At 40.4% G+C, this 23,535-nt stretch overlaps 3 protein-coding genes across 3 annotated transcripts; 2 read left to right on the top strand and 1 right to left on the bottom strand.

The window, feature by feature from the left end:
• The first annotated feature begins 687 nt into the window (after positions 1 to 687).
• trmo (tRNA methyltransferase O) lies at positions 688 to 3,970 on the top strand. The gene is made up of 6 exons (XM_034545802.1): positions 688 to 895; positions 1,108 to 1,250; positions 1,767 to 1,941; positions 2,326 to 2,483; positions 2,741 to 3,274; positions 3,685 to 3,970. Exons 1-6 carry the CDS (start codon positions 807 to 809, stop codon positions 3,918 to 3,920), a joined length of 1,335 nt encoding a protein of 444 aa, XP_034401693.1. The 5' UTR covers positions 688 to 806; the 3' UTR covers positions 3,921 to 3,970.
• A 662-nt stretch (positions 3,971 to 4,632) lies between these two features.
• spag5 (sperm associated antigen 5) lies at positions 4,633 to 15,942 on the top strand. The gene is made up of 25 exons (XM_034537718.1): positions 4,633 to 4,757; positions 5,191 to 5,257; positions 5,344 to 5,433; positions 5,527 to 7,775; positions 7,885 to 8,077; positions 8,239 to 8,355; positions 8,518 to 8,610; positions 8,692 to 8,826; positions 10,002 to 10,121; positions 10,206 to 10,298; positions 10,627 to 10,761; positions 10,896 to 10,989; positions 11,093 to 11,240; positions 11,352 to 11,402; positions 12,239 to 12,413; positions 12,573 to 12,706; positions 13,010 to 13,178; positions 13,320 to 13,443; positions 14,229 to 14,466; positions 14,596 to 14,728; positions 14,880 to 14,960; positions 15,051 to 15,200; positions 15,306 to 15,380; positions 15,549 to 15,629; positions 15,757 to 15,942. The coding sequence occupies exons 2-25, from the start codon at positions 5,219 to 5,221 to the stop codon at positions 15,826 to 15,828; spliced, it is 4,989 nt and encodes a 1,662-aa protein (XP_034393609.1). The 5' UTR covers positions 4,633 to 4,757; positions 5,191 to 5,218; the 3' UTR covers positions 15,829 to 15,942.
• A 1,371-nt stretch (positions 15,943 to 17,313) lies between these two features.
• Positions 17,314 to 19,436, bottom strand: foxe1 (forkhead box E1). The gene is made up of 2 exons (XM_034538269.1): positions 19,291 to 19,436; positions 17,314 to 19,136 (listed from the first exon to the last, which is right to left on the bottom strand). The coding sequence occupies exon 2, from the start codon at positions 19,115 to 19,117 to the stop codon at positions 18,017 to 18,019; it is 1,101 nt and encodes a 366-aa protein (XP_034394160.1). The 5' UTR covers positions 19,118 to 19,136; positions 19,291 to 19,436; the 3' UTR covers positions 17,314 to 18,016.
• Positions 19,437 to 23,535: the final 4,099 nt, after the last annotated feature.

The raw sequence follows: 23,535 nt of genomic DNA, 5'->3' as shown, positions 1-23,535 counted from the left end.
TTATTATACAGAATATTTATTTGATTATTATTATTTATGCGTTACTACATAAGCAGAATATGAATGCTTTAGCTGGCAAGGTGGAGACAATTGTACCTACTTTAATACACTTTATTATAGTATGCTCTTATTCTTTATATATACAATGTTATTATGTAGCGTAACAAGGTGTCAGATAAGAGCAAGACAATATTTCTGTCTGAAATGTAGCAGAGTTAAAGTTAATTCAAATACCACTGACTATATTGTACGATTATCTGTTGGCTATTCGTTCTGTAATCATAAATAAAGCTTATTTGAAAAAAGAAAAAAAAGAAAACGTGCAGGGTGACATTACTCTTGGCTGCCCTCTGTTGATATACAACATGCAGTGGAACCAGCACGTGATGTTTAGCCATGTTGGCTATATTCATATTTTTTTTATATTAATTGATTACTTAAAATACTGTGCTGTAAAAAACATAAAAGCATAATCAAAACGTGCAGTGGGGTTAAACTGGTGCAAATGTATCAATTACTTTTGCAACATTCATGCGTAATGTATATGTATTGGCTGCATGTCGAGTTTTCTACCTACACTTACGTTACAATATACACAATATAAATGATCCATTAGAAGAAAAGCCCCTTGCTCAGATTGTCAGTTGTGTTGACACCCGGAACGCTCCTGGTTGGCCAACCGGAAGTCAAACTCGTGCTTCCGCATTGAGAGACTCCCACGTGTTTCGTCAGTGGTTTGTTGCTGTTTAACCAGTTAGCTAAAAGCTTATTACTAGTATTACACTTATTACTTAGTCATCAGTAAGATGAGTCCTCTGTGTGACTGCTGCGGCGAGCACATTAATAAACTGAATGAGCAGATTTCGGTGATGAGAAAGGAAATCAAGAACTTGAGGTCGGTGGAGATAGGAATGTACCATTCACCTTCCTAACAGCTGCAACTCACTTTGTATATGTCTCTCAATTATTGTTATTGATATACAACGTTACTTAAATTAAGGTTGTATTGCATTTCCTTGTGTTTCTTTACTCGCGTGCCGTTCAATACATTGTATATCTGCACTTCTTTTGACATGGTATTTACTTGCATTGATTCTCCTTCGACAGGCAGATGTTGGACAGTGCGGTTAGAGGTCATCGCAAACATCTGATATCCATTCAGTCTGCTGTGTCAAAGATGGCGCTCTGTGAACCTGATAAAGACCAGACTGCACCACCGGCCGCATCACCACAGGCTGCATTAGAGCAAGGTAATTGCCATGAGTACAACTGTCACCACAATAGTAATGTAGATAACTACTTTTTTAAAAACAATATTTCATACTTTATTAAATGTACTTAATACTACTGCATCTCTTCATAATAAATATTAATACTGGCTTCATCCCAAAGGATTGTTTGTGCCAAATGGGAGTTTTGATCGTAAGATAAATGTATGTGCAGCAAATATTATTGATTTGTGTCAGTTATTTGATTTGACGGTTTCAGCACTAAAATACAATTGGAATGGAAATAGAGCCACAGTTGTAATGCAAAGCAGGAAAGAGTGCAAATATAGTATAATACATATATAGTATAGTAAAATTATAAATATATCAGAGATATCCAAAATTCAAAATATATACATTGCTAAAAATATAAACATTGCAACTTCATAAAGTTAATGAATACTAAAAGTAGAGAAAAAAACCCCCACACATACAATAAATGAATGGTTACTTGAAAATGTTATGAATTTAGACAATGTTATCTCTGTAACACTCCAGGAAACATCCAGACAGTCCCAATTGGTTACATCACTTCCTGTTTCTCTGTGAAGAATGGGACACCCAGACAGCCCACCATTTGTGGCCCCTCAAGGGCCGAACTGCGCATCCAGCAGAGTGTCTTCAATAACCCTGAGCATGCTCTGGTGGGTCTGGAGCAATACTCCCATGTCTGGTAGGTCTCCTGCAGTTAGTGTACGGTGTGTTTATCCTGTATATCTTTCAAAGTCAAATCCATGGTTTGAGGTTCTTGTTACACGAAATATGTCTTTCATTCCACTGACGATGACTCAAAAGGGACGTTCAGATTATCACCTTATTAAAACACTGTCCATTAATTTAGCTTAATGTGTATTTTTGAGATGTGTCTGGAAACTTTTTAATTAATTTCGACCTCCAGGAGTTACAAGTACACTTGATATTAAGAGTCGACATAAAGGCATTACATTTTAGGATTTGATTGCACCAAAGCAAACTTCACCTCTGCACACATGAAATAAACAGTGGATACGAAAATTCAGTATGTCATATGTGTGTTTTCCCTATTTGGTCTCTTCAGGGTCATCTTTCTCTTTCACAAAAATGGGCACTTGAGTTACAAAGCCAAAGTGAAGCCTCCGAGGCTCAACGGTCAGAGAGTTGGTATCTACTCGACACGCAGTCCCCACCGACCAAATGCCTTGGGCCTAACTCTAGCTAGACTTGATACAATAGTAGGTGAGTGTGATTAACAAAAATGTGTCTTCAATGGTTGATTGTGTGCAAAATGCATGTCTGTGTATTTGTGAAGACCTATGTACAGATTTGGCAGAGTATAGACATGCTAGACTACACCGATGGACAGAATATTATTTCCTGCTTTCACTCTATTTAAATATACTAGAAGTCTAAATGTTCCGCTGTCAAATTCATCCCCATCCACAGAAACAAGTTGCTTGATAGAAACTAATGCTGCCCCGCCTTTTATTTTTTAGGTGATACGATACATCTGTCAAACATTGACATGATCACTGGAACCCCAGTCCTGGACATCAAACCCTACATCCCAGAGTACGACAACCCCATCTCCAGGATGGGCTCAGATGAGACAGTAGATATATTTAACCCCCCAAAAGACTCTGATGATCAGACAGGCCTAAAAAGTGAAAGAAATGATGATGAAGATGACTTATGTAGTTTCCGCTCAAGAGACAACTCGGAAGCTGATATTTCAGTTGCAGATCCATCTCAGTCTGTCAGCGCTCAGTTTTCGCTCCACAAAGACTCCCAGGAGGTGCTGGAGGAGGTCAAGGCCTATGTCACCCAACAGGACCTTTGCCAGCTGAGTTGTTCAAGAGAGGATCAAACCAAACCACCAGATGCGACTGTGGCCCACCCTTGCGACGGAGAGGAGGCCCATAGTGCCATCGCTGGCTGGATCAGAGAGCCTCCTGTTAGCAGTTTGGAGGTGCGCTTCACTCCCCAGGCTGAGAGGGAGTTAGCAGACTTCCTTCCCACACACTCGTCAGGTAAACCGAATACTAGATAAAAGGGTGATGTTGTGTTTCTGTCCACAAGAGGATGCTGTTGTGAAAGAGATGAATATGAAAACAGTCCTTCAGAATTAGATTCATTGGCCAAGTTTGTGTTCATTTGTGAATAATTTAAATGTCCTCACAAAGAGCAATTTACAGGAAGATAGAAATTGACATGCAGCTAAAATCAAAGACAACAAAGCTGAACAAAACCATCAACATTATCAACAAAAATAGAACTAGTATGTAGATGCAAATGGGTGTGAAGTGTGTGTGGTTCTGTACAGTATAAGCATGTATGCCTTCATACATCTTGCAGGATTAACATTTAATAATAATGGATGCATGATGATTTGTATGATAACAAAGTGCTGGCATTTGGGAAAAACAAACATGTCACACAGGGCCCTCTGAAAGTGACAGACCCAGGTTCAAGTTTCTTCGTAGTCCAGAGGAAGCTGCTGCCGCTATCAGAGGGGTGCTGTCAGCAGACCCACGGTCAGTCTACAGGAGGACGCGCTGCAGAGACAGACTCTTCTTCTTCACCCTGGACACGGCTGACATCACCTGCTGGTTTGGACAAGACTTTGCTGAGGTACTGCAGGTCCGACCTGTTGAGCAACACATTGCTTCAATGTGAGAACTCCTTTCATGTTTGTTGAGAAACAAATAAAGAGCCTGTCAAATGTGCCTCAAATCATTAAAAATCAAAAACATGAAAGCCAAGATTGAATTTCGTATAAATATATCAAATAAAAGTTTGTTTTATGTTTTCCGTTTCTGACATGGTTGTACGTGTTCCAGGTCAAATGATCTAGGAATAGGTTTGATTGTACGAATGTAGTAAATTATCAAATTCTTCTAATTAAGTGTTATCAGACTTGCCCACTTCTCCCAGACATCTTCATGATAGTGTTTGCAAGTTTACCTTCTGCTCTGGTGTAAAAGTGTATTTCATGTACAATTTAAATTTGTATGGCTTTTTTATTTCTGGCCTTCCGCCCAAGAGAATGATAAGGATGTCAAACCCAGGACGTCCGAAATAATTAAACTAAATGTGGTTTAATTAATTAACCGGTAAAGTGCACTTTTTTTTTACTGCAAATTAGCGGGTTAATTGTCAAAGTATTTTGAAGTAAGTTGTTGACAACGACTAATAGTTATTTATATGGTTATGCATACAATTGTAAAGACAAACTTTGCCTGAAGTTGTAGATTTTATGGGCTTTAGGAAAAATCACCATAGAGTAATGACAATAACGTCCTTTTGGGGGCAGCAGTGTGCGGTCGGGTTCGGGACGTCCGCCCAGTACGTCACACAACAAGAGAAGGAGAAATGAACCAATAGCAGAGCTGACATTTGTGTTTTGAATGAAACGCGGTTGACGGCAGCAGCTTGACGCTCAGCGTTTGTTTACCCTAATTCGCGTAACTGTTGCATAGTTGGTTAAAGTTGGTGGCTGGTAAACGTTGGAAGGTAATATGTTTAAATTGAGTTCACATATAATAGTCCATAATTTGTTTGATTTAAAATGTCTGTTAGCTGCCAATGCCGTAACGTACGTTCGCGAAAGACTTCGGTAACGCTTTCCTAAACTAGAGTTTGCTAGCCCTACGCCCTTGCTAACATTACTCTTCGCAATACATTACGTGCTACTTAAGGGCTACGTTACGTCATACAACCAAGCTAGGTTGGTTTAGTTTTTAACGCTCATGAATTGGCTAATGAGTTAACGTTACTTGTGTTCCGTTGCTCTATAACGTCACGTAGCGTAATATCAGTAGCTTCTTAGCTCGTTGGTTAACGTGAATTCTATGTAGAAACTGACTTAACGTTAGTGTCCACCATTAGCAGTTTCATTAACATTTTAAGCACGATTATTAGAGAAGTCTTTGTCGTCCTTTACAGTTTGTAAAAAGTGTCCCAGGACTGCAGTGATGTCCTCCAGGAAGTCAAGTTTTAGTGGGGAAGGCTTGGTAAGACTTTTGTGCTTTTTGTGCTCAATTTGTTGTTAAATCACCACTGTACAAGCTAATAATACTTTGACTTCTGTTAATGTCAGCCTCCAGGCAGATGTGTGGAGCGTACCCCTCTGAGAAGTGTGCAGAACGAAATGCTGCATCTGTCAACTCTATTATTGAAACCGACAAAGGTGAGCTTATACTTATAATTGCTCCCGTTAGTGTCAATGTTAAAAAACAAATTTTAAAACCTTTTTCTTACCTATCATTATTCTAATCAACAGGCCATTGTTCCTCTCTGTGTCCCCGAGGCCCACTTGCAATCTCTTCCATCCACCAAATTGAATCAAATCAATACCTCCACTATTGTTATAACTTCTGAGACAGCCTGTGGACTTGGAGATGTAACATTTAAGTCCATCATCTGTCCTGGTGGAGAGGTTGAGGTTCCAGGCTTCTTGGTGTGTGCAGAAGAGAGTATTGTTTTGCCAAGCAATCAGGCTATTAAAAACATGAATGAAACGGAAGATACAGTCATCTCTGACAGTACAATAGTTCAATCCTGCAGTGACCACAATGAACACCCCTATTACAATCCTGAGATGAAAGATGCCTCCTTGGTTGACATTGACGCTGCATGTCTCTGGGAAATTTCAAACACTACACTGGCCTCTGGCGACTTGGATGATCGACGAGTCACGCAAGATTTCAGCGCTTTTCCGAATGAATACTGTGGAAAGCAAGATGTCACTTGTAAATCCTTTGTTTGCGATGGCGGTGAGGTGGACGTTTTTGATGTCACCAGACTACAAGATGAGACCATTCCTCTGCCTAAGGCACAGCTGGTTGAGGCATTACAAGAGAACAGTGTACATTTAACATGTCTCTCTGACGGTGGACAACTAAGACAAGCGGAACATGCGGACCATCCCTACTTTAGCAGTGAAAGTGCTCTTCATGCCACCACCACCTTCTCTGAGACCACAAATGGCTCTGAAAAGCCTGCCAATGGACTGAGTGATGTAACCTTCAAATCATTGAACTGCACTGGCGGTGTGATTGAAATTTCCGATGGCACCACCGTAGCAGATGAGACTGTTCCTCTACCAGCTGATCAAACTGCGACCTGCCGTGAGTCATACAATTATGGTATTGATCCAAGCATGTTTGCTAGTGACCAAGATTGGAAAAACAGTAATGATCATTTAGATCACCATTACTGTAAAATTGAAAATTACCCATTGAAGGAACGATTATCATTTAGCCTTGATATTGAGGAGGAGGTTAAACAGATAAGCTTGGTGGGATCTGATAGCCAGACTGGCAGACAAGAGAAACTTGGCATTACATTCAGCTCTTTCAGCAGCGCCAGAAGTGATGTTGAAATATCCGATGGATTGTCTCAGAAGACGTCGCCGCTGCTTAAACAGGCGGTGATCTGCCAGCCCCTTGATGACAACAGTGTACCTAGTTATGTTATGCAGGAACACATTCAAGATGACCATTTACAACCTAACAGCCATGTGGAAAACCATGAAGTTGTGTTCGATACTGACCCACCAGCTATCGGTACATCTTCACTACCTAACACACCTTTAAATGCGTTGGATGGTAAATCTGTGAGCTGTCAAAAGCAAGAAATGTCCAAAAAGGACTCAATGCATCCTGAGGACAATGCATTGCCTTTAATGCTTTATAGAACAGAGTCTTCTGACTGCTGCCATCTTGCGACTTCACCAGAAACATCTACGCCTGTCGATGTGCATATGGAACATGTATCTCAAGTCCAAAAAAGGAGTGGATCCTGTGAATCCAATGAGGCAATAGACAGCGCTTTGGGTTTATCTGGAAATGGACCTGTTCTTTGCAACTCTGCAGAAACACTTCAGGCAGAAAACTTCCCTGGTGTTTTGAAAGTGCTGTCAGAGTATCCTTCAGGAGCATCAGCTTTTCAGTTTGGGATCCTCAGTCCTGTTGTTCGTAGAGCCTCTCTCGCTGCATTAAAGGCTTTTAGGGTTCCTGCTTTAGACAAGTATGGTCTCGAGGGTGAAAAGAGCATGTTTGCTCCTTTTAACGTCGCCCCTGCTGAGTTATGGGCAGAGCACATGGAGAGCCCCATGCCTCGACCTCTGTTTAACTCTACTGTACTAGGTTGCAAGCCTCAGTCAGAGCCAGTCGGGGATGTGGTGGCAAAGTCTTGGACAGAGCCTCATCCTGAAGTGGAGAAGCAGGTTTTGGATATACCTTTGATTCCAGATGGTCCCCTTCAGCAGCAGCTTCAGCAGATGGCAGAGTTTCTTTTCTTGGCATTAGGAAAGATGGCTCCTGCTGCCGTCTCTGCTCCCATTCTGCCTCCTGCTGCCGCCATGCTCCCATCGGCAAAAGATACGTCTGCAGAATCCCACAGTGTCTGTGTGGGCACCACTCCTGTTAAATGGTTAGACCAAAGCGTCAATACAACTGGCCAATTTGAGAGAAAGAGGAATATCTCTGTGGTTGATTCCTGCACTCTAACAGACCCTCTCCTGTGGAAGTAAGTGTTGACTTTGGACTAGTTAGTTTTCAATGTTTTCTGAATATGGTTAATTCAGATATCTGTGTTTTTGTGTCTGCCTCTCACGTTTCTGTTGATGTGCTCTCAGCCTACCTCCAGGCAGCCTGGAGTGTCTTCCCAGACAAGAGCTGGAGCAGAGGTTAAGGTCTAGCATGATCATGGTGGAGGCTCTTGTGCAGCAATTGTCTGCATGCAGGGCTGATGGATGTCCTTCTGCAGGCCCTGCACCTTCAGACCTCAGGGATAAACTTGTGCAGACAGACCACTCTGAACTCAGTCAGGTAAGGACACATTCAGACATCTTTTAAGGGGGTGACAATAGAGATGTGAAGCATTAAGAGTTTGTACTTTGTAGGTATATTGTCTTGCTTTTAAGAAATCTCAGATGCCATTTAGTTCATGCACAATCTTTGTTTTTAATTGATTTATTTATTTTACATAGACCACAATGTACAGAGACCTATATTTGGAGGCTCTGAGCAGGATTGGTGAGTTGGAGTTGAATGGAAGTTCCCTACAGAACCTCATCCAGCATATGCAGGTCATGAGGGGCACCATGGTGAGACTTATGCAAAACATGTGTTCATCTATGTCCAAATGGTTTAGCATTAAAGGCTCTGGCACATGCTTTTTAACAATTTACATTATTTTGAAAAGAATGCATTGATACTCCTGATTTTGCTCTTTAATACCAGTGAAATGTGTGCATTCCTCCCAACAGAGTTCTTTGAGTTATGACACGGATGCTGCTCTCTCTAACGTGAAGCAAATCGGAGCCGTTGTCAGAGAGGATCATCAAAGCCTTGTTTTACATGTATGTAAACATGTCTTGCACGCTTCTGTGTAATTATCCAGTGGGAACAAATTAGTTGATGTGTATTATTTTTCTGTTTAGTATGGTCAGATGAAGTCTGTATTTGAGAAAACAAAGGAGATCCACACAACATTGCTGCAGAAGGTAAACAATGCTTTTCACCAAAGAGATGACATGAGGATGCGGATGGAGGACGCCGTCACAACCAAGGAGGCGGTAAGCACAGGGCCAAATTTGTTTAATTAATGTGACTTAAGTAGTTCCATGTATGTTTTTTTTTTCTCGCTCCATGATTATTGCAATCCTTGTTATAGTGGCTCCACTTTAGGCTGATTTTTAATTTTTCCTGTTTTGATAATGCCCGGAATAAAAAAAAAACAAAAAAACAAGGCCATACTTTCTCATGCATTTTGTTGTGAAAAAATAAGTTACAATAATTCTGTGTTGAGTTGGGAGCAAACAGAGCCATGTGTTCTCCGAGCTTGCCAAAGCACAAATAAAGACAACAAAAAATATAGACATTACCTTCACAGTACCACAAATAAATAACACCATAAAGAGCAATTTGAGATATGATTAACATCTGAAAGATGCTACATCTAAAAGTGTTCATGACGAGATCTGACTGCTACTGGAACAAAAGACCTTCTAAGTCGTACAGTAGAACACTGAGGTGTCATTAGTCGCTCACTGAATTAACTCCTCATTCCGTCACAAACATTGCGAGTAGGACTATATTTACTCTTTTGGCACATGGGACTACTGCTTTTCTTTTCCTATATATTTAATTTGTTAGAAAACCTTGTCTCATATCCTCTCATAAGTATAGCATGGTAAAACAAAAGTGCTGCATCTCAGGAACTACAAGGTGCACAATCAAGTATTTGTTATCTATGAACTCGCAACAATTTTGAAATATATGTACATACATGCAGGGTAAAAAAGAAATAATTAAAGACATTAAAAAAAATGTTTTTTTAAAAACTCCCCAGAAATAACTTTTTCACAGGGAAAAAAGGGAAGAAACCTTCAGGAGAGCAACAGAGGAGGATCCCTCTCCCCGGACGGACAGATGTAATAGATGTCATGTGTACAGAATGGACAGCAAATGTGGCATTTTTCCATATCATACTAAATATAGTCTTTTGACATAAACAAATAGAAAGAAAAACAAATCACAGGCCGCTTAAAACATAACACTTAATGTATCAGAGGTGTTAGTTGTCTCTCTGGTGGACCTAAGTACATATACAGAAATAATCATACAGAATATTCAAACTAATTTTAAATTACATTTTTTAAATCTTTATTTCGAGCGATATGCTGTTGGCTTTTTTTAAGCATTCTTTATTCCAGGAGGTTTAAGTGTGTGTCCGGTTGTCTGTTTCCAGGCCTTCAGTGCGATGGACCAGCTGAGGACTCACTGTGCCACTGAAGTCATTGAGCTGGAGAGGATTGTGGGGTCTCAGCAAGAACTGTCAGCTGCCTTAGACCAGACCTACCCAGAACAGGTACAGAAAATGGGCAAACACACACTGTTCTTTTCAGCATAACATTTATCAGAAATATTTTAATTAATATTCTTACTAATGCAGGTGGCATTAATCCGGGCCTCCACGGAGATGCTGAATTCTGCTTCAGATGTTTTGTCCACAACTATGGACGAACACTGCACTTTGATGAAAGAAGTATGTTTAATATATAATTATATAATGAATTACTGTTGGTAAATAACTCTCACACACACACAGTGTGTAGCAATTCCTCAAAGTAAGCAGAAATGTACAGAAATCTGATGACAAAGTATTAATAACATCATCATCAGTGTTTCGTTTCAAACCATTAAAAATAAAATGTGTTTGATATCTGTGACGTTTACTTACAATTTATCAACGACACAATTGTACCTTCACATAATTTTGCTCTTTTATGTGGCGTTTGAATGGTGGCAGCATTTCCTTTTGTTTTAAACGCATTAGTGCTCCAATGTCTGATGCTTTTGTGTCCTCATCACAGCTCTGCACAACCAGAGCCCTTCTGCAGAAAACCACTCCCATGCTTCTGAAGCTGAATGAGAAGGCAGCTTCTGCTTTGAGAGAGAGGGACGGACATCTCTCTGCAAGAGACCAAGCTGTGGAAGAGAGAGAGCAGGTCCAATGACGTTAATGTCTTTGTGTTAATATGGTCACTTACTGCCTTGCAACTCTACTGGTCTCAAAGGGACTATATATTTATAATGCCATATTCTGCTTTTTAATGTATTTAAATGAACTTGTACCCAACAGATTGAAGAGGAATTTAAAGAAGCTAATATGAATCTCCAAAGTGCCACAGAACAGATTAGTGATTTAAATCTGCAGGTGACAATTCTGGCCTCAGGTAAAAACTTGCTTTGGCTATTCAATTTCTTCACTTTTCAAACTGTTCTTCTTTATCAGCCTATCAAATTGCTTACATGTCTGTCTTTTCTCCTGAATTTCAGAAATGGGGGTGCTTCGTCAGAAGCTAACAGAAAGAGAGGAAGAGCGTGGTCTGCTGGAGACGAAGGTGACGAAGCTGTCTGCCACAGTTTCCTCCACTTTGGCCTCCTACACCTTCCTGGAGCAGGCCCTTGCTTCTGAGAGTACAAAGTATGATCATACAACTCATACTGCATGCACCACAGAACATTATTTTGAAATAAAAATTAAATGAAAACTCACTGCAATACAGCATGGTGCCTAAATATGTTGTTGTTTCAGGTTGCAGCAGTCATGGAAGGACATCCAGATAACCACCGACAGAGCAAACGAGTAAGCTATGACAATGATTTTACATATTAGAGATTTGTAGTTTAATATGAAATATTGAGTAAAATCACAATAATGACAAACATGATTGAAGAGAAGTTTATACCCCTCTTCAACCTCCCGAAATGTACCCACACTACTCCGCGACCTTCACTGGTGGCCGCCTGCATCCGCTTCAAAACATTGGTACTTGCGTACCGTGCTGCGAACAGATCGGGTCCGGTCTACATCCAGGACATGGTCAAACCGTACACCCCAGTTCGTTCACTTCGCTCAGCTTCTGCCAATCGACTTGTAGCTCCTTCACTTCGAGCTAAACACTCAACAAAGTCACGACTGTTTGCTGTGCTGGCTCCTCATTGGTGGAATGAGCTCCCCACTGACATCAGGACAGCAGAAAGTCTCTACATCTTCCGTCGCAAACTAAAAACACATCTCTTTCGACTATACCTTGAATAGGGAAGGTAGCGCTGTAGTATTACTTTGGTAGCACTTAAATGTCTCTTACTGATAGCACTTTGTAGTTCAACTTTATTGAAGAAATTGTACTCGCTTGATTCTTGTTGTTCTGAGTTTGGACTCATGGTTTAATGCACTTATTGTAAGTCTCTTTGGATAAAAGCGTCAGCTAAATGACATGTAATGTAATGTAATGTATACCGGTAAAAAAACACGTATTCACACCTCTTCTTAACTTAACAATCGTTTCTAAATTTAAAATTACTTGTGAAGAATGGGGCAACATTGTCCTCTGAGAGCAACATTTGCTCACTGTCACACATCTATAACATACTGCAACTACTGCCCCCTGCCTATGTGTTGTCTGTGCTTGTTTTCAGGTTGGAGAGGTCACTGGGTCAGTCAGAGCAGCGTGCGTCTGAGTTCAGTCAGGCTCTGGCTCAAAGGGAGGAGCAGCTCAGTCAGCTGAAGGTCCTCTCACAATCGCAGAAGACGCAGATCCAGCAGCTCCAGGAAGTTTGCACACAGCTCAACGGTGTGCGTGAGATGAACGAAGTAAGCTTTGGGATTTATATTCTTTACACTTGGAATGTTTTGTGTGATTAAGAAAGTCTTACTACCTTTTTATTGTCTGAGAAGGCTGAAGCACAACATTTATTTAGGTTTATATCCCAGGGCTGGTTCTTAGTGTGTGTGTGTGTGTGTGTGTGTCAGTTCTTACAGGTGGAGAATGAGTTTGCTAGGGAGCAGATGGCTGAGAGTGAGTGTATGCTGAGGGCCAACCTGCAGGGCCTCAGGGAGAGGAACATCCAGTGTGAGGACCTAAAAGTAGAACGTGACCAACTTCAGTAGGTTTAAGTTAACAACACCCATGAAATGATCTTATATGCTGTTATTATATCAATGTGCAAGTGAGAAATGTTGATTAGGTTAAGCGGGTTGCATCTGTTGAGTCGACAACGCCACTCAAAAAACCTTTTTTATAACCTAGTTATTTGTAGCTTTTTTTAAAAATGTAGGTATCAGCAAATATGAAACAAAAGTAAATAATGGTTTATTTAATGAATTAGGTGCTAATCTTTCAACAAATTAAAATTGTCTCACGTTTTGTCTGTATGCTAAATGATAACTTGTCTGTATGTGTGACGTAGGCTTGAGAACAGGAGTTTGCAGGAGGAGTTGGAAACTACGAGGTCCAGAGCCGATGCGACCCAGCTTGAGCTTGGACAGAAACTGTCACAGGCGGTCACTGAAATTATTTTGCTGCATCATACACTGCGAGGACTGACCAATGAACTACATACAGCTCTCAATGAGCAGGTAACACAGAAGGACTGCCGGATCTCACCACCTTTGTCTCACTTTCATACTTGTCAATGCCATATTCAACACCTGCATACTTAGCTACAGCATGCACTGTGGAGAAAACCCTTTTTTTCATACAGGCTTATATGTTTTCAGAAATCAGAACCACAGAAGGAGTCTCAACGTCGTCACCCCTCCAGCTCCTTTGTCGACAGTGTCATGGTTGCATTAACTGCTGAGAAGGAGGAAGACGTCGCAACAGACACAGCTCCTGGATCAGGTACTGTAGCTCACCCCGCATGTGACTTAAAGCTGGCTCGGATCTTTAACAGACCAGAATGAAACTTGAAAGATTGTTTTGCTTATAAAGCAGACAATAATTTAGTTTCTGTTTTTTGTTTTTAACCTTGAACACAATTAATAACTCTCTGACTGACACATTAATGCCAGTTAAAGCCAAGCTGGGTCAGTCTCATTGGTTGGATGGTGCACCTCCAACCATTCATTCTCCATGATCCTCCTCCCAACCTTGACTGGACTTCTGTTTGTTCTGGGCACGAGTGCTGATATAAATATTTCATTTATTATGGTGCAATGCACTTGTTCGCGACTGCTATTCTTTAGCAGTCGCTAACAAGTGTCTCTGAACCGGGACGCCCTCTTGTGACCGTCAGATTTAAATTGAGCAAACATGGGTTGAATGTGTGTTCAGCAGACCCGTCCCCTTTATTAAAGGGGCTATACATTTTTTTTTTTTTTTTTTAAGTGACACTGGTGTGTTCTCATGCTGTGAATCACCTTTTCTTCAATATTATATGACACTTATTTATATTGTTTGCTGGTGAAATGATCAAATTTCTCCCAGGGATAATAAGCATGGCCACATAGTTATTTTGAAACAGTTATTAACTTGCAGAGATACCATCTTAGTTACAGGGACAATAATTGATGGAAATCCCAACTTGTGCATCTACATCTAAATGCACTTTTAATTCAGTTAAAATGGGGCTTAAATATCCACTCATGGTAATCAAAAATGTAAGTTATCGTTCACTGTCCCCTCAGACTCGCCCGGGCCACCGTGTGAAAATGTCTTCAGTGCGACGAGCGCCTTCACGCGCATCGCAACCGTCACCCCTAAAAAGAGTTTGAACTCGGTGGAGTTTAAGCCCGGGGAGGACGAGCAGAGCAGCGTGGCCGAGCTGTTCGCTGACCTGGGCGGCACCGTCTCGGAGCTCATCAGCACCGTGAAGCTGCTGCAGCAGCATAAAGATGCCCAGTTGGAGCAGCTGCACAACACCATGTAAGAGCTGTAACATGTGTGGAATGGCCTTTTTTCATACAGGAATCTATTTATGACTAATATTTAAGCCTGCAACTAACATTATTTTCCAAATTCTATATTCCAACATGATCTAATGCATTGTTCCAGCTCTGGCCTGCAGGTGGAGCAGCAGGCTGCACACAACAGACACCATGAGGAGGTGTCTGAGCTGAAGTGCCAACTCAGCAGTCTGAACAGCCTGTTTGAGAGAGGAAATCAGGCGCTGCAGCAAAGAGCTCAGGTCAGAACTACTGTACATGCTGTTGACTTCATCTATGATACCTAACACAATTCAAAAGGGGTTAGAAAAGAGCGCTGACTGATGGGAATGATCTTGTGGAGCTCAAGAAGCACTGATGAGTGCCTTTTTAAAAATGTATCTCTTTACATAGGATGAAAAAACTGTGACAAAGCTGATGGCGGACATACAAGACACCCAGGAAACTCTAAATAAACACAAGATTGACAGCAACGTAAGGCACACAATCCATATCTATAATTTATAAAACAATCCGAAAACACTTTGTCAAATGTAACAGTTTTTATTTGTTTCATTTTCACAGGAATTGCGAAAAGAGGTGGTTGAGCTTCGTCGTTCTCTCCATCAGTCAAAGGTGGAAACTCAATTCCTGCATGAGGAGTTGAGAAAAGCTGGTAGCCAATCAGCTAACCCGGCACTTTTCATGGAAGAGAAGATCCAGTTATTGAGAGAGGTATGTTCCTCTCACTTATAGTGTGAGAGTTGCCAGATACTGTGTAGTTTATAATACATTTTAAAAATAATTGAGTGAACTCTTCTTTGATTGTTTTGTCTATAGGTGGAAAGACTGAAGTTGAGCCTTCAAGAGGTGGAGCAGACCAGAGTTAAACTCCTTGACCGAGCCAAAAGACATGTAAGTATCAGCTTGATGTACTAATATCGCTCACTACATACCAGCATTGTTATTTCACTTCTTGGAATACATTAAGATTATCTTTTATATGTTATAAAAGAGCTGAAGAAGTGTCATAAAAAAATAGGACGTAATCCAGTGTGTTCATGATGTTTTAATGTCTCTCAGCAAATCGTCCACCAGACCAACCAGCAGAAGAGTGAGAATGAGCTCCAGATGCTAAACAAAATCCTCAATAAAGTCAGAGAGGTGAGAGATGCGTTATATATTGTTGTTGTGCCGTCTTCTGTTCAGACTATACTCTCTACTATACTATAAATACGGAATTTATATATGAATATTTGAGGCACTGATTGTTTTTGTTTTCTCCAAACAGACTCTGCGGTCATTGCCGGTGGTCGTGAAGAATTGTGTACAACTCCAGCAGCTTATTGACTACATCGGCTGACTTGCTTGTTGTTGTCACCTGTGTTCATTGTATTTATGTTTGTAATGTTTGAGCTTGTCCTCGCTGTACGTGTTCCTATTTTTAGTATGAGTTTAATAAAAGAATATGATCTTATGCATTGTCGTTGCTCCTTACATTTGAGATGTTTTTTTATTTCAAGTTTAATGGCATTTATAGAATTAAAAAAATACCTTGTGTTAGCAAACATTTAATACTTAAAACCGCACACATAGACACCCTTAGTTTAGCTGAAAACATTTTTCTTTTTTCTTTCTAGTGTTTTGTTTTAAATTAATGTATTTGTATACCAAAGCGGTTTAGTAAAATATCTTGGCCCAGTATTTAATTTGATCCATCAGATGATTTGGTTTAAAGTTGTAATGATACCTGGACAACCCACCCTTCCGATTATTATGTTTACTTGTTTCTTGGTCATGACGAGCTATATGCAAAAAACACGACTTCATTCAGAAGATTTGTCCCGTCCGCCTGCTGCGTTGCTGCAGTGTCTGTCTTTGAAAATGAAATCTATTTAATTTGTAAAGAAAAACACTGCACTAAACACAATATTAACATATACGTGTTTAACAAAATGTCACAAATGTTCAGCAATCACCAGTATCTATTGTCACCGGTCCCTTCAGTGTTTTTAAATGTACTAATGAATTTATCTTCAAATGTGGAGGGATAGGTTGATATCTTAATGTGACCGTACATAGTTTTCTGTTGCCTATAGACTACATGAGTTTGTTTAAATATCTGTGTTCTTTGTTTAAGATATTGCCCATATAATGTTATAGTATTTGGGGCACTGTGAATATCAACCTATTTCTTTCTCGGCTACCATTGAGACCATAACCCAGGCCGATGTTTATCAAACACATCTTCGTTGCGTATCAGCCGTGTCCCTTCTATCTTGAGTGCAGGTCTTAACCGATATCATTGTCCTTCTGAAATTCTAATTTGACACTTGCTGATTACTGCTATCCTCATTTAATCCACAGGGATCCACCGTTGATTCAGTGGCACTCAAGGAAAACTAGGACCCTTTCAACCTGGGAAACCCCCCACCGCATCTATCAGCAACGCTTCTTTTCTGATAGGAAAATCAAGTGTTTTCACAATAATGAAGCGTTTCCTTACGAGTCTCATCTTGTCGGATATGCAGACTTTCTGTGTCTCTTGTTGAGATAAAGGACTCCCGCTACTTCACTTTATAGGCTGACATCGAGTTACAAGTCAATTCATTTTCTTGATTAGTGGATCTGTGTGGTAGATTAACTGTCCGTCTGTCTAAGTGCTGTGTTGATGTCTGGACATGATAATTGAGGCCGGTCACGGTGACTGTGGCTCCAGACAACACTTCAAACCAGCTGAGCTGAAACGGCCCTAAAGAAAAAGACGTGTGAGGGCATTTTCTTTTGTTCCTGGAGGCAAACGTCTTGATCTGTTCGTCCCTTTAAAATGTTGCATTTTATTTTTTCTAACAATTGCAAGTAAAACTGTTTGAAATTCAATATTTGCCAAACCACATTGGACATTATAAAAAAAATTGCAATTCTTGGATAATATGTTGGCGCACATGCTTAAATCGGAACAGCAATTATACATCAATATTTTAAATATTTTATTCTTGAAGAACCAAAGTGCTAAATAATTCAGTTTATTTCCAAAAAGGCAACCTAATATGCATTACATTACATGCACATGTGATAAATCTGATGTTCTTCATACAAGCCACTTATTGCCAAATCGACGACCATGAAGCATAATAATTTATACTAATATTTCAAAGTCTCTCTCTCTAGTGTTGTAAATATTAAACTTGCACATTTAATTCATGACACAAAAAGAAGCTCGCAACCACACACGGCAGTAGATAATATTTACACTCACATACTGTGAGGAAGCCTTGACATTCAAATCCAAATTCATAGCATGTATCTCAAAGTAAATTACCATCAACAATATAGAAAATGGGTTGTAGGGTTAATCTGGTAAATCACAGCGGTGTCAGGAATGTTTTTTTTTTTAATCTGTCGTCTCCGTTTTGCCCTTAACAAATGTCATGTACAAAGCAAAACAATCACATTTGAGTTCAGAAAGTTCTCGCTCACTGGGCGCTGCTCAAGTCTCTGATGTTCTGTGAACACGGCAGTGAGACGCTCTCATCGAGACTCTCAGGAGCTCAGATAGCAGACACAAACCTGTCCATATTCCCCGGGTACGTTGGGTGTCTCAGATAACCCCCAGTGTTGGCGATGGGACCTGCAGCACTGTTATACTGGGAGAAAGAGCCCAACTGCACTGGGGAGACCCTGCCGTAATGGTCCATGGCCTCCACTGACCCGTGGGCTGAGGAATGGAGGCGCCCCGCCGTTGCATACCCCTGAGTGTGGCCCTGTACGTACGAGCTCTGGTGTGTATGGTGGTGCGGGTGGCCGCTTGGCCCGGAGTAGGTGAACCCGGGATGCGTAGAGGAGCGTGACGATACAGGCCCTCCACATGGTTGGCTCTGGAAAGCTGGGGCTCCCAGGCTGCAGGGACTGGATCCGTTTGGGACCCCCTCGGGACTGAAGTTCCTGCCGGGCTGCTGCATCCCCTCTGGCCCTTGACCTCCCAGCATGCTGGCTGGAGTCTGGTGTCCGATGAGGTTATTGATGCTGAACATGCGGTTCTGACCAGATCCAAACCCGGGTGGAGAGGAAGACGGGTAATAGGGAGAGCTCAGCTGCTGCCCGTAGGCTGGACTGACTGTCATGTTGTTGTACACTGAGTTGGTGTATGCGGCTGATCTGGCAATCTGGACAGGAGAGAAAACTGGTGTCTCGTGGACATATGAGGTGTAAGTACTCAAGTCAAAGCGCTTAAACCTCTTCCTGCGCCTCAGGAAGCTGCCGCTCTCAAACATGTCCTCTGCGTTCGGGTCCAAGGCCCAGTAGTTGCCCTTCCCCGGTCGGCCCGGCTCTCTGGGGATCTTGATAAAGCAATCATTGAGAGTCAAATTATGGCGGATGGAGTTTTGCCATTTCTTGGAATTGTCTCTGTAGAAGGGGAAGCGCTCGGTGATGAACTTGTAGATTCCCCCCAAAGTCAGCTTGTGGTCCGGGGAGTTGGCTATGGCCATGGAAATGAGTGCGATGTAGCTGTAAGGGGGTTTCCCTCGCTGCAGAGGTCTCTTCCTTCTGCGGCCTCTGGGCTGCTCCTCTGACTGCACTGGAAGGTTGGAGGCAGGGATGGTGTTGTCTGCTGGATAGTCTTTCTCCACTTTGACCACCGGCATTGTCATGAACAGTTCAGAAATGTCCCTTCAAAGACAGAATATATAGTGAACTGCAAATGCTGCACTGTATAAGTACTTCCACAGTTTATCCTTAATCCTGGGTGGTGGGAAATCAAAACAAGAGATCAGCCCAGCACACAATCCCGGTAGAAAGATCACAATTGTAGATAACAACTCACTGTCTTTAAGTCCAAAATCCAGCAGCTCTTCCAAATGCAGTTGAAGTAATTAGCTCTTTAGAAGTGCTGTGCTCATTAATTTTATTCCCACAGTTTGTTGCGAGGTGAAGTGGAAGAGTTAAGGAGTGAGAGAGCCATGCATGATGTTTAAGGTGTGTGTGAGAACGAGTCACTAAGTGTTGGAGTGTATTCCACGGATCACCTGAAGGGCCACACCCCCTCTGGGCATCACATGCTCTTGACATACCTCAGCTCATTATGGATGGGTCTATTGTTCACCTTCGACAAAGTCTGCATACTACAACGATTTTTATTTGTTTTAAATCGCTTTAATACGTTTCTGATGTCTTTAAATGGCGAAAAATACCTAGCATTCAAATCTGGATCTTCTTTTCGAATGAAGTTTTAACTGTTGTTTATTAAAAACTAAACATAGAATATTTATTGTCCACTTTTGATTACATTGTATGTATTCACTTCATATTTATTCGATGCAAGTCTTTTTTTAGTTTCATAGACCAAAACTGCCCAAACAAACATTGTTTCCTTTTGATATTCAAATGCCCCTTTAAAGTCAACCTCAGTTGACTTTAAAAAGTCCAAAATGGTCCATGTTGTTTTGACGTTTAACACTAAAAGACCTCTTTAGTGGTAACTAAACCTGCGTGTTGTTTTTCTACTTTGCTTCCTTGTTGATTTTGCGCCAGTGGTTGGACGAGCCAGCTGTGTTAAGAGATGTAAATGTTTTCCAGACAAAGGCCGTCCTGTGATTTCAGCATGCAAAATATAGGCCATCATCACAATCGCTGGACGCAACCTGAGAGAGAAGAATAACAAACTTTCAACATGGGTATTCCTCGTTGAAATTGATGTTGATGATGTCTTCAAGGAATTGGTGGTAATATGTGCTGCACGTGTTTTCGAAAAAAAAAAAAGTTCCCCTGTCTTATTTTTAAGTGCTCATTCATGTGATTTAAAATGACCATGCTCATTCTTTGAAAGTCTAATCTGTAAAAGATCTGCTTTTAGGCTGACTTTAAACACTATTACGTTTCCCCGGCAGCCGTGAGGGAGACAATGCTGACCCTCAGAGCAGCTCAGGTGGTATGAAGTCCGGCGACGCCATAATGCTCGGGTTCACCACCTTAATCTTTTAAACAAACTGAGAGAAAAACATGGCAGCGCACTCCCACCACTCATCACCGGGCTGGTTAGCATGTGTGAGGGCGGGAGCGTGGCTTCCTCAGACAGCCTGATGAAAGCTTTAGTCCTGTGGCTCTCCTGGGCTTTCTAGGGCCTGCAGCACCCTGTGATAAGACAGGTAGGGGTATATGATGGGTGCACCTGTTAGTTCAAATTATACTTTGTAATTATACTTGCCAACAACTAAATAAAGTCTTGTCATTCCAAGATTAGCATTTTCCTAAAAACAGGGAAAAACTAAAGAAAAAGAAAATCTGTCCTTATTGATTCCTTTATCTTATTTAAACCCAACATGTACTTCTCTTTACAGTGCACAGAGACTGTTTTCTGAGTCTTTGTTACTGCTTGATTTACATTATGAAATATAATTTTTTATAGGATCACAAATGTTGAAAAAACTATGTGTGTATTACTAATCTAAAAGTAAACTGTAATTTGTCCAAGATTGTACATGTATATCATGTGTGCGCGCATGCGTGAGGTAGCTTTACACGCCCTGTGTGTGTGTGTGTGCGTACACGTACACGTACACACACACACACACACACACAGGGCATGTAAAGCTACCTCACACCTCTGTCAGTGAAAGGAGTGGCGGATATACACGCTACTGGATCCCAGTGGATCAAATTATTTTATGACAATTTACAGCCAAAATGTAAATACATGTACATTATTGCTGATATCATTAGTTGATCAATCGATTAGTCAATAGACAAATAATGTATCTATTTTGATTATCGTTTAAGCCCTCTTTCAAGCCTCTTCATATCTAAATATTACTCAATTCTAATTTAAATACATGTAAATATACTTATATTAGAGATGAAAGATCAAGTTTATGAAGCGACTCTTAGATGCATCATTTTTGAAAACAATAAGAATTTATAATTCAAATGATATAGAGTAGGAATAAGAATTATGTTTTTTGTTTTATTTGAATAAGTGCATTCATTGCATTTTCAATCAATACAAATTTGACCCTGTCTTAAAGAGTTTTTATTAAGTTTTTCATTAATGTATAATATTTAATTTAGTGTATATACCACTTCAAAAACAAACAGGTTTAGCACCAAAGTGCTTCACAAATAGATTTATATAATAATACTAATAATAATGCATTCTATTTGTAAGGCATAGAATCTCCAAGAATCTCAGAGTGCCATATATATATATATATATATATATATATATATATATATATATATATATATATATATATATATATATATATATATATATATAAGCTTACACATACAAGCATTGAAGGACATAAATAAAACAAGACAAACTAGAAACAGGTTTGAACTCAATTTAGACCCAGGGAATATGAGAAACTGGTTAAAACACAGGTAAAACAATACATTTGTGGTATTAAGGGAATATTTTATTGAATGAATACATTCTAATCCAAATTACTGTAACAATGTGTTTGATTGTGTGGTTTCTTCACTTCTACTTCTGACAGATGTGACGGACCTCACCCTTTACTTAAGACAACTTCTTAGGCTTCATGGCAACGAACAATTTGTGGTGAGTAATTTCTCAGGCAGTCGTTGTCATGGGAGCTCAGGCTCATAGTTGCCATAGTTTGATTATGCATCACAATCTGGCACCCGCACAGCAATTATCGTTAATATTTGCTCATGAGTCTTTTATCTTGGTGTTCGTGCTAGTTTCAAATATCGGTTATGCTGCTCAGAGGTGACTGTGTCAACAATTGTGATCAAGAACGTTTCAAAACCAGTTAATGTGCTTAATGGTGTGTGTCGTGTAACGAGGACGCATAGTTCTCCTGAAGAAAGAAAACAAACATTCACTCAAAGTCAATATTTATACTGGCTAACAATGAATACAAATCTTACAATTATTCTTTTAATTGCTTGTTATTCTTACTCTAAAACAGCTCTAATTATTTTTATATTTACAATGGGTGAAAGAAATGACACTCCTACTGTCAAACTAACACGCCATTAGCATTTCAGTTAAAAGTTGCCTTCAAATCTTTGGAGCTTCTTTTTTAAATCTTTTTCAGCACATTGTTTTAGAACTTTACTCTTCCATCTCTACGCTCTTTTGACTTTTCAACAAAGAAACTCAGATAAACCAACTGTATGTTACTTTGCACCAAACAGCATAAAGACGACTTTAGCAACCAAACATATATATAAAATAAGATAAAATAAAATAAGATAATCCTTTATTAATCCCGCAGTGGACACAAGACACAGTAAGATCAAAGTGATATAAACATTATGCAGTAAACAGTAAATAACACAGACATATATATATAAGAGACCAATACAGAGCTGGAGAGTATTACAGACTGTCAGTTTGTATGAAAGTGGACCAATTAGATACATGGATATGAATGCATAATAACTCACTTTTGTGCACATGCTTTTGGTGAACCAAGCTCCGCACTATGGGCGATCGGGCCTTTTCCTCTGCAGCTCCGAGGCTGTGGAACACCCTCCCCGACCATCTGAGGGCCCCACAGACTGCAGAGGCTTTTAAAAGTGACCTGAAAACTCACCTTTTTAAGAAAGCTTACTGCTAAAATATCTTGTATAGGCTCTGCTTTTAAGTTTATTTTAAATTGATCTTAAAATGTTCTTGTTTTAACTTTCTGCTCTGTAGCACTTTGAGATTGCTAAATATAAAGTGCAATACAAATAGAATGTATTATTATTATTATTGTTGTAGTACTTGAAATAGATTTTGAATTACCTTTATGTTTTTGTTTTTTTTAGCAGACATTTTGTATACGCCTTCAACTCTCACACTGCGACTCAGCGTGCACGCCAACAGAGTCTCCCTGTTGATGTGTACTTTGGCATAAAAGACATTGGGTTTGGCATCACTGAGTATACGCTAGGGCCTCGGTAGCTAAGGGCCCTGGAGCCATGCATTGATGCCGCCATGAGAGGCCTCCATCACAGCACGGCGTGGAGACGCAAATGACTGCTGGAGGCTGGGACAGCTGCACAGGAGAGCACGGCTGCAGCCAAGGCAAATGAAGAGCCCTTCACTTTGTGTCCC

Source organism: Cyclopterus lumpus, chromosome 1, assembly GCF_009769545.1.
Source record: "Cyclopterus lumpus isolate fCycLum1 chromosome 1, fCycLum1.pri, whole genome shotgun sequence".
Classification (NCBI taxonomy): domain Eukaryota; kingdom Metazoa; phylum Chordata; class Actinopteri; order Perciformes; family Cyclopteridae; genus Cyclopterus; species Cyclopterus lumpus.
This window is presented reverse-complemented; position numbering and strand designations above follow the sequence as displayed.

Excerpts from the sequence above, each read along its gene's own strand:
- trmo (XM_034545802.1), top strand. The coding sequence starts at position 807 with ATGAGTCCTCTGTGTGACTGCTGCGGCGAGCACATTAATAAACTGAAT. Across the intron at positions 1,251-1,766 it reads ACAGGCTGCATTAGAGCAAG|GAAACATCCAGACAGTCCCA; the intron begins GTAATTGCCATG and ends GTAACACTCCAG. Across the intron at positions 2,484-2,740 it reads TAGACTTGATACAATAGTAG|GTGATACGATACATCTGTCA; the intron begins GTGAGTGTGATT and ends TTTATTTTTTAG.
- foxe1 (XM_034538269.1), bottom strand. The coding sequence starts at position 19,117 with ATGACAATGCCGGTGGTCAAAGTGGAGAAAGACTATCCAGCAGACAAC.
- spag5 (XM_034537718.1), top strand. The coding sequence starts at position 5,219 with ATGTCCTCCAGGAAGTCAAGTTTTAGTGGGGAAGGCTTG. Across the intron at positions 12,414-12,572 it reads GTGTGCGTGAGATGAACGAA|TTCTTACAGGTGGAGAATGA; the intron begins GTAAGCTTTGGG and ends TGTGTGTGTCAG. Across the intron at positions 14,729-14,879 it reads CGCTGCAGCAAAGAGCTCAG|GATGAAAAAACTGTGACAAA; the intron begins GTCAGAACTACT and ends CTCTTTACATAG.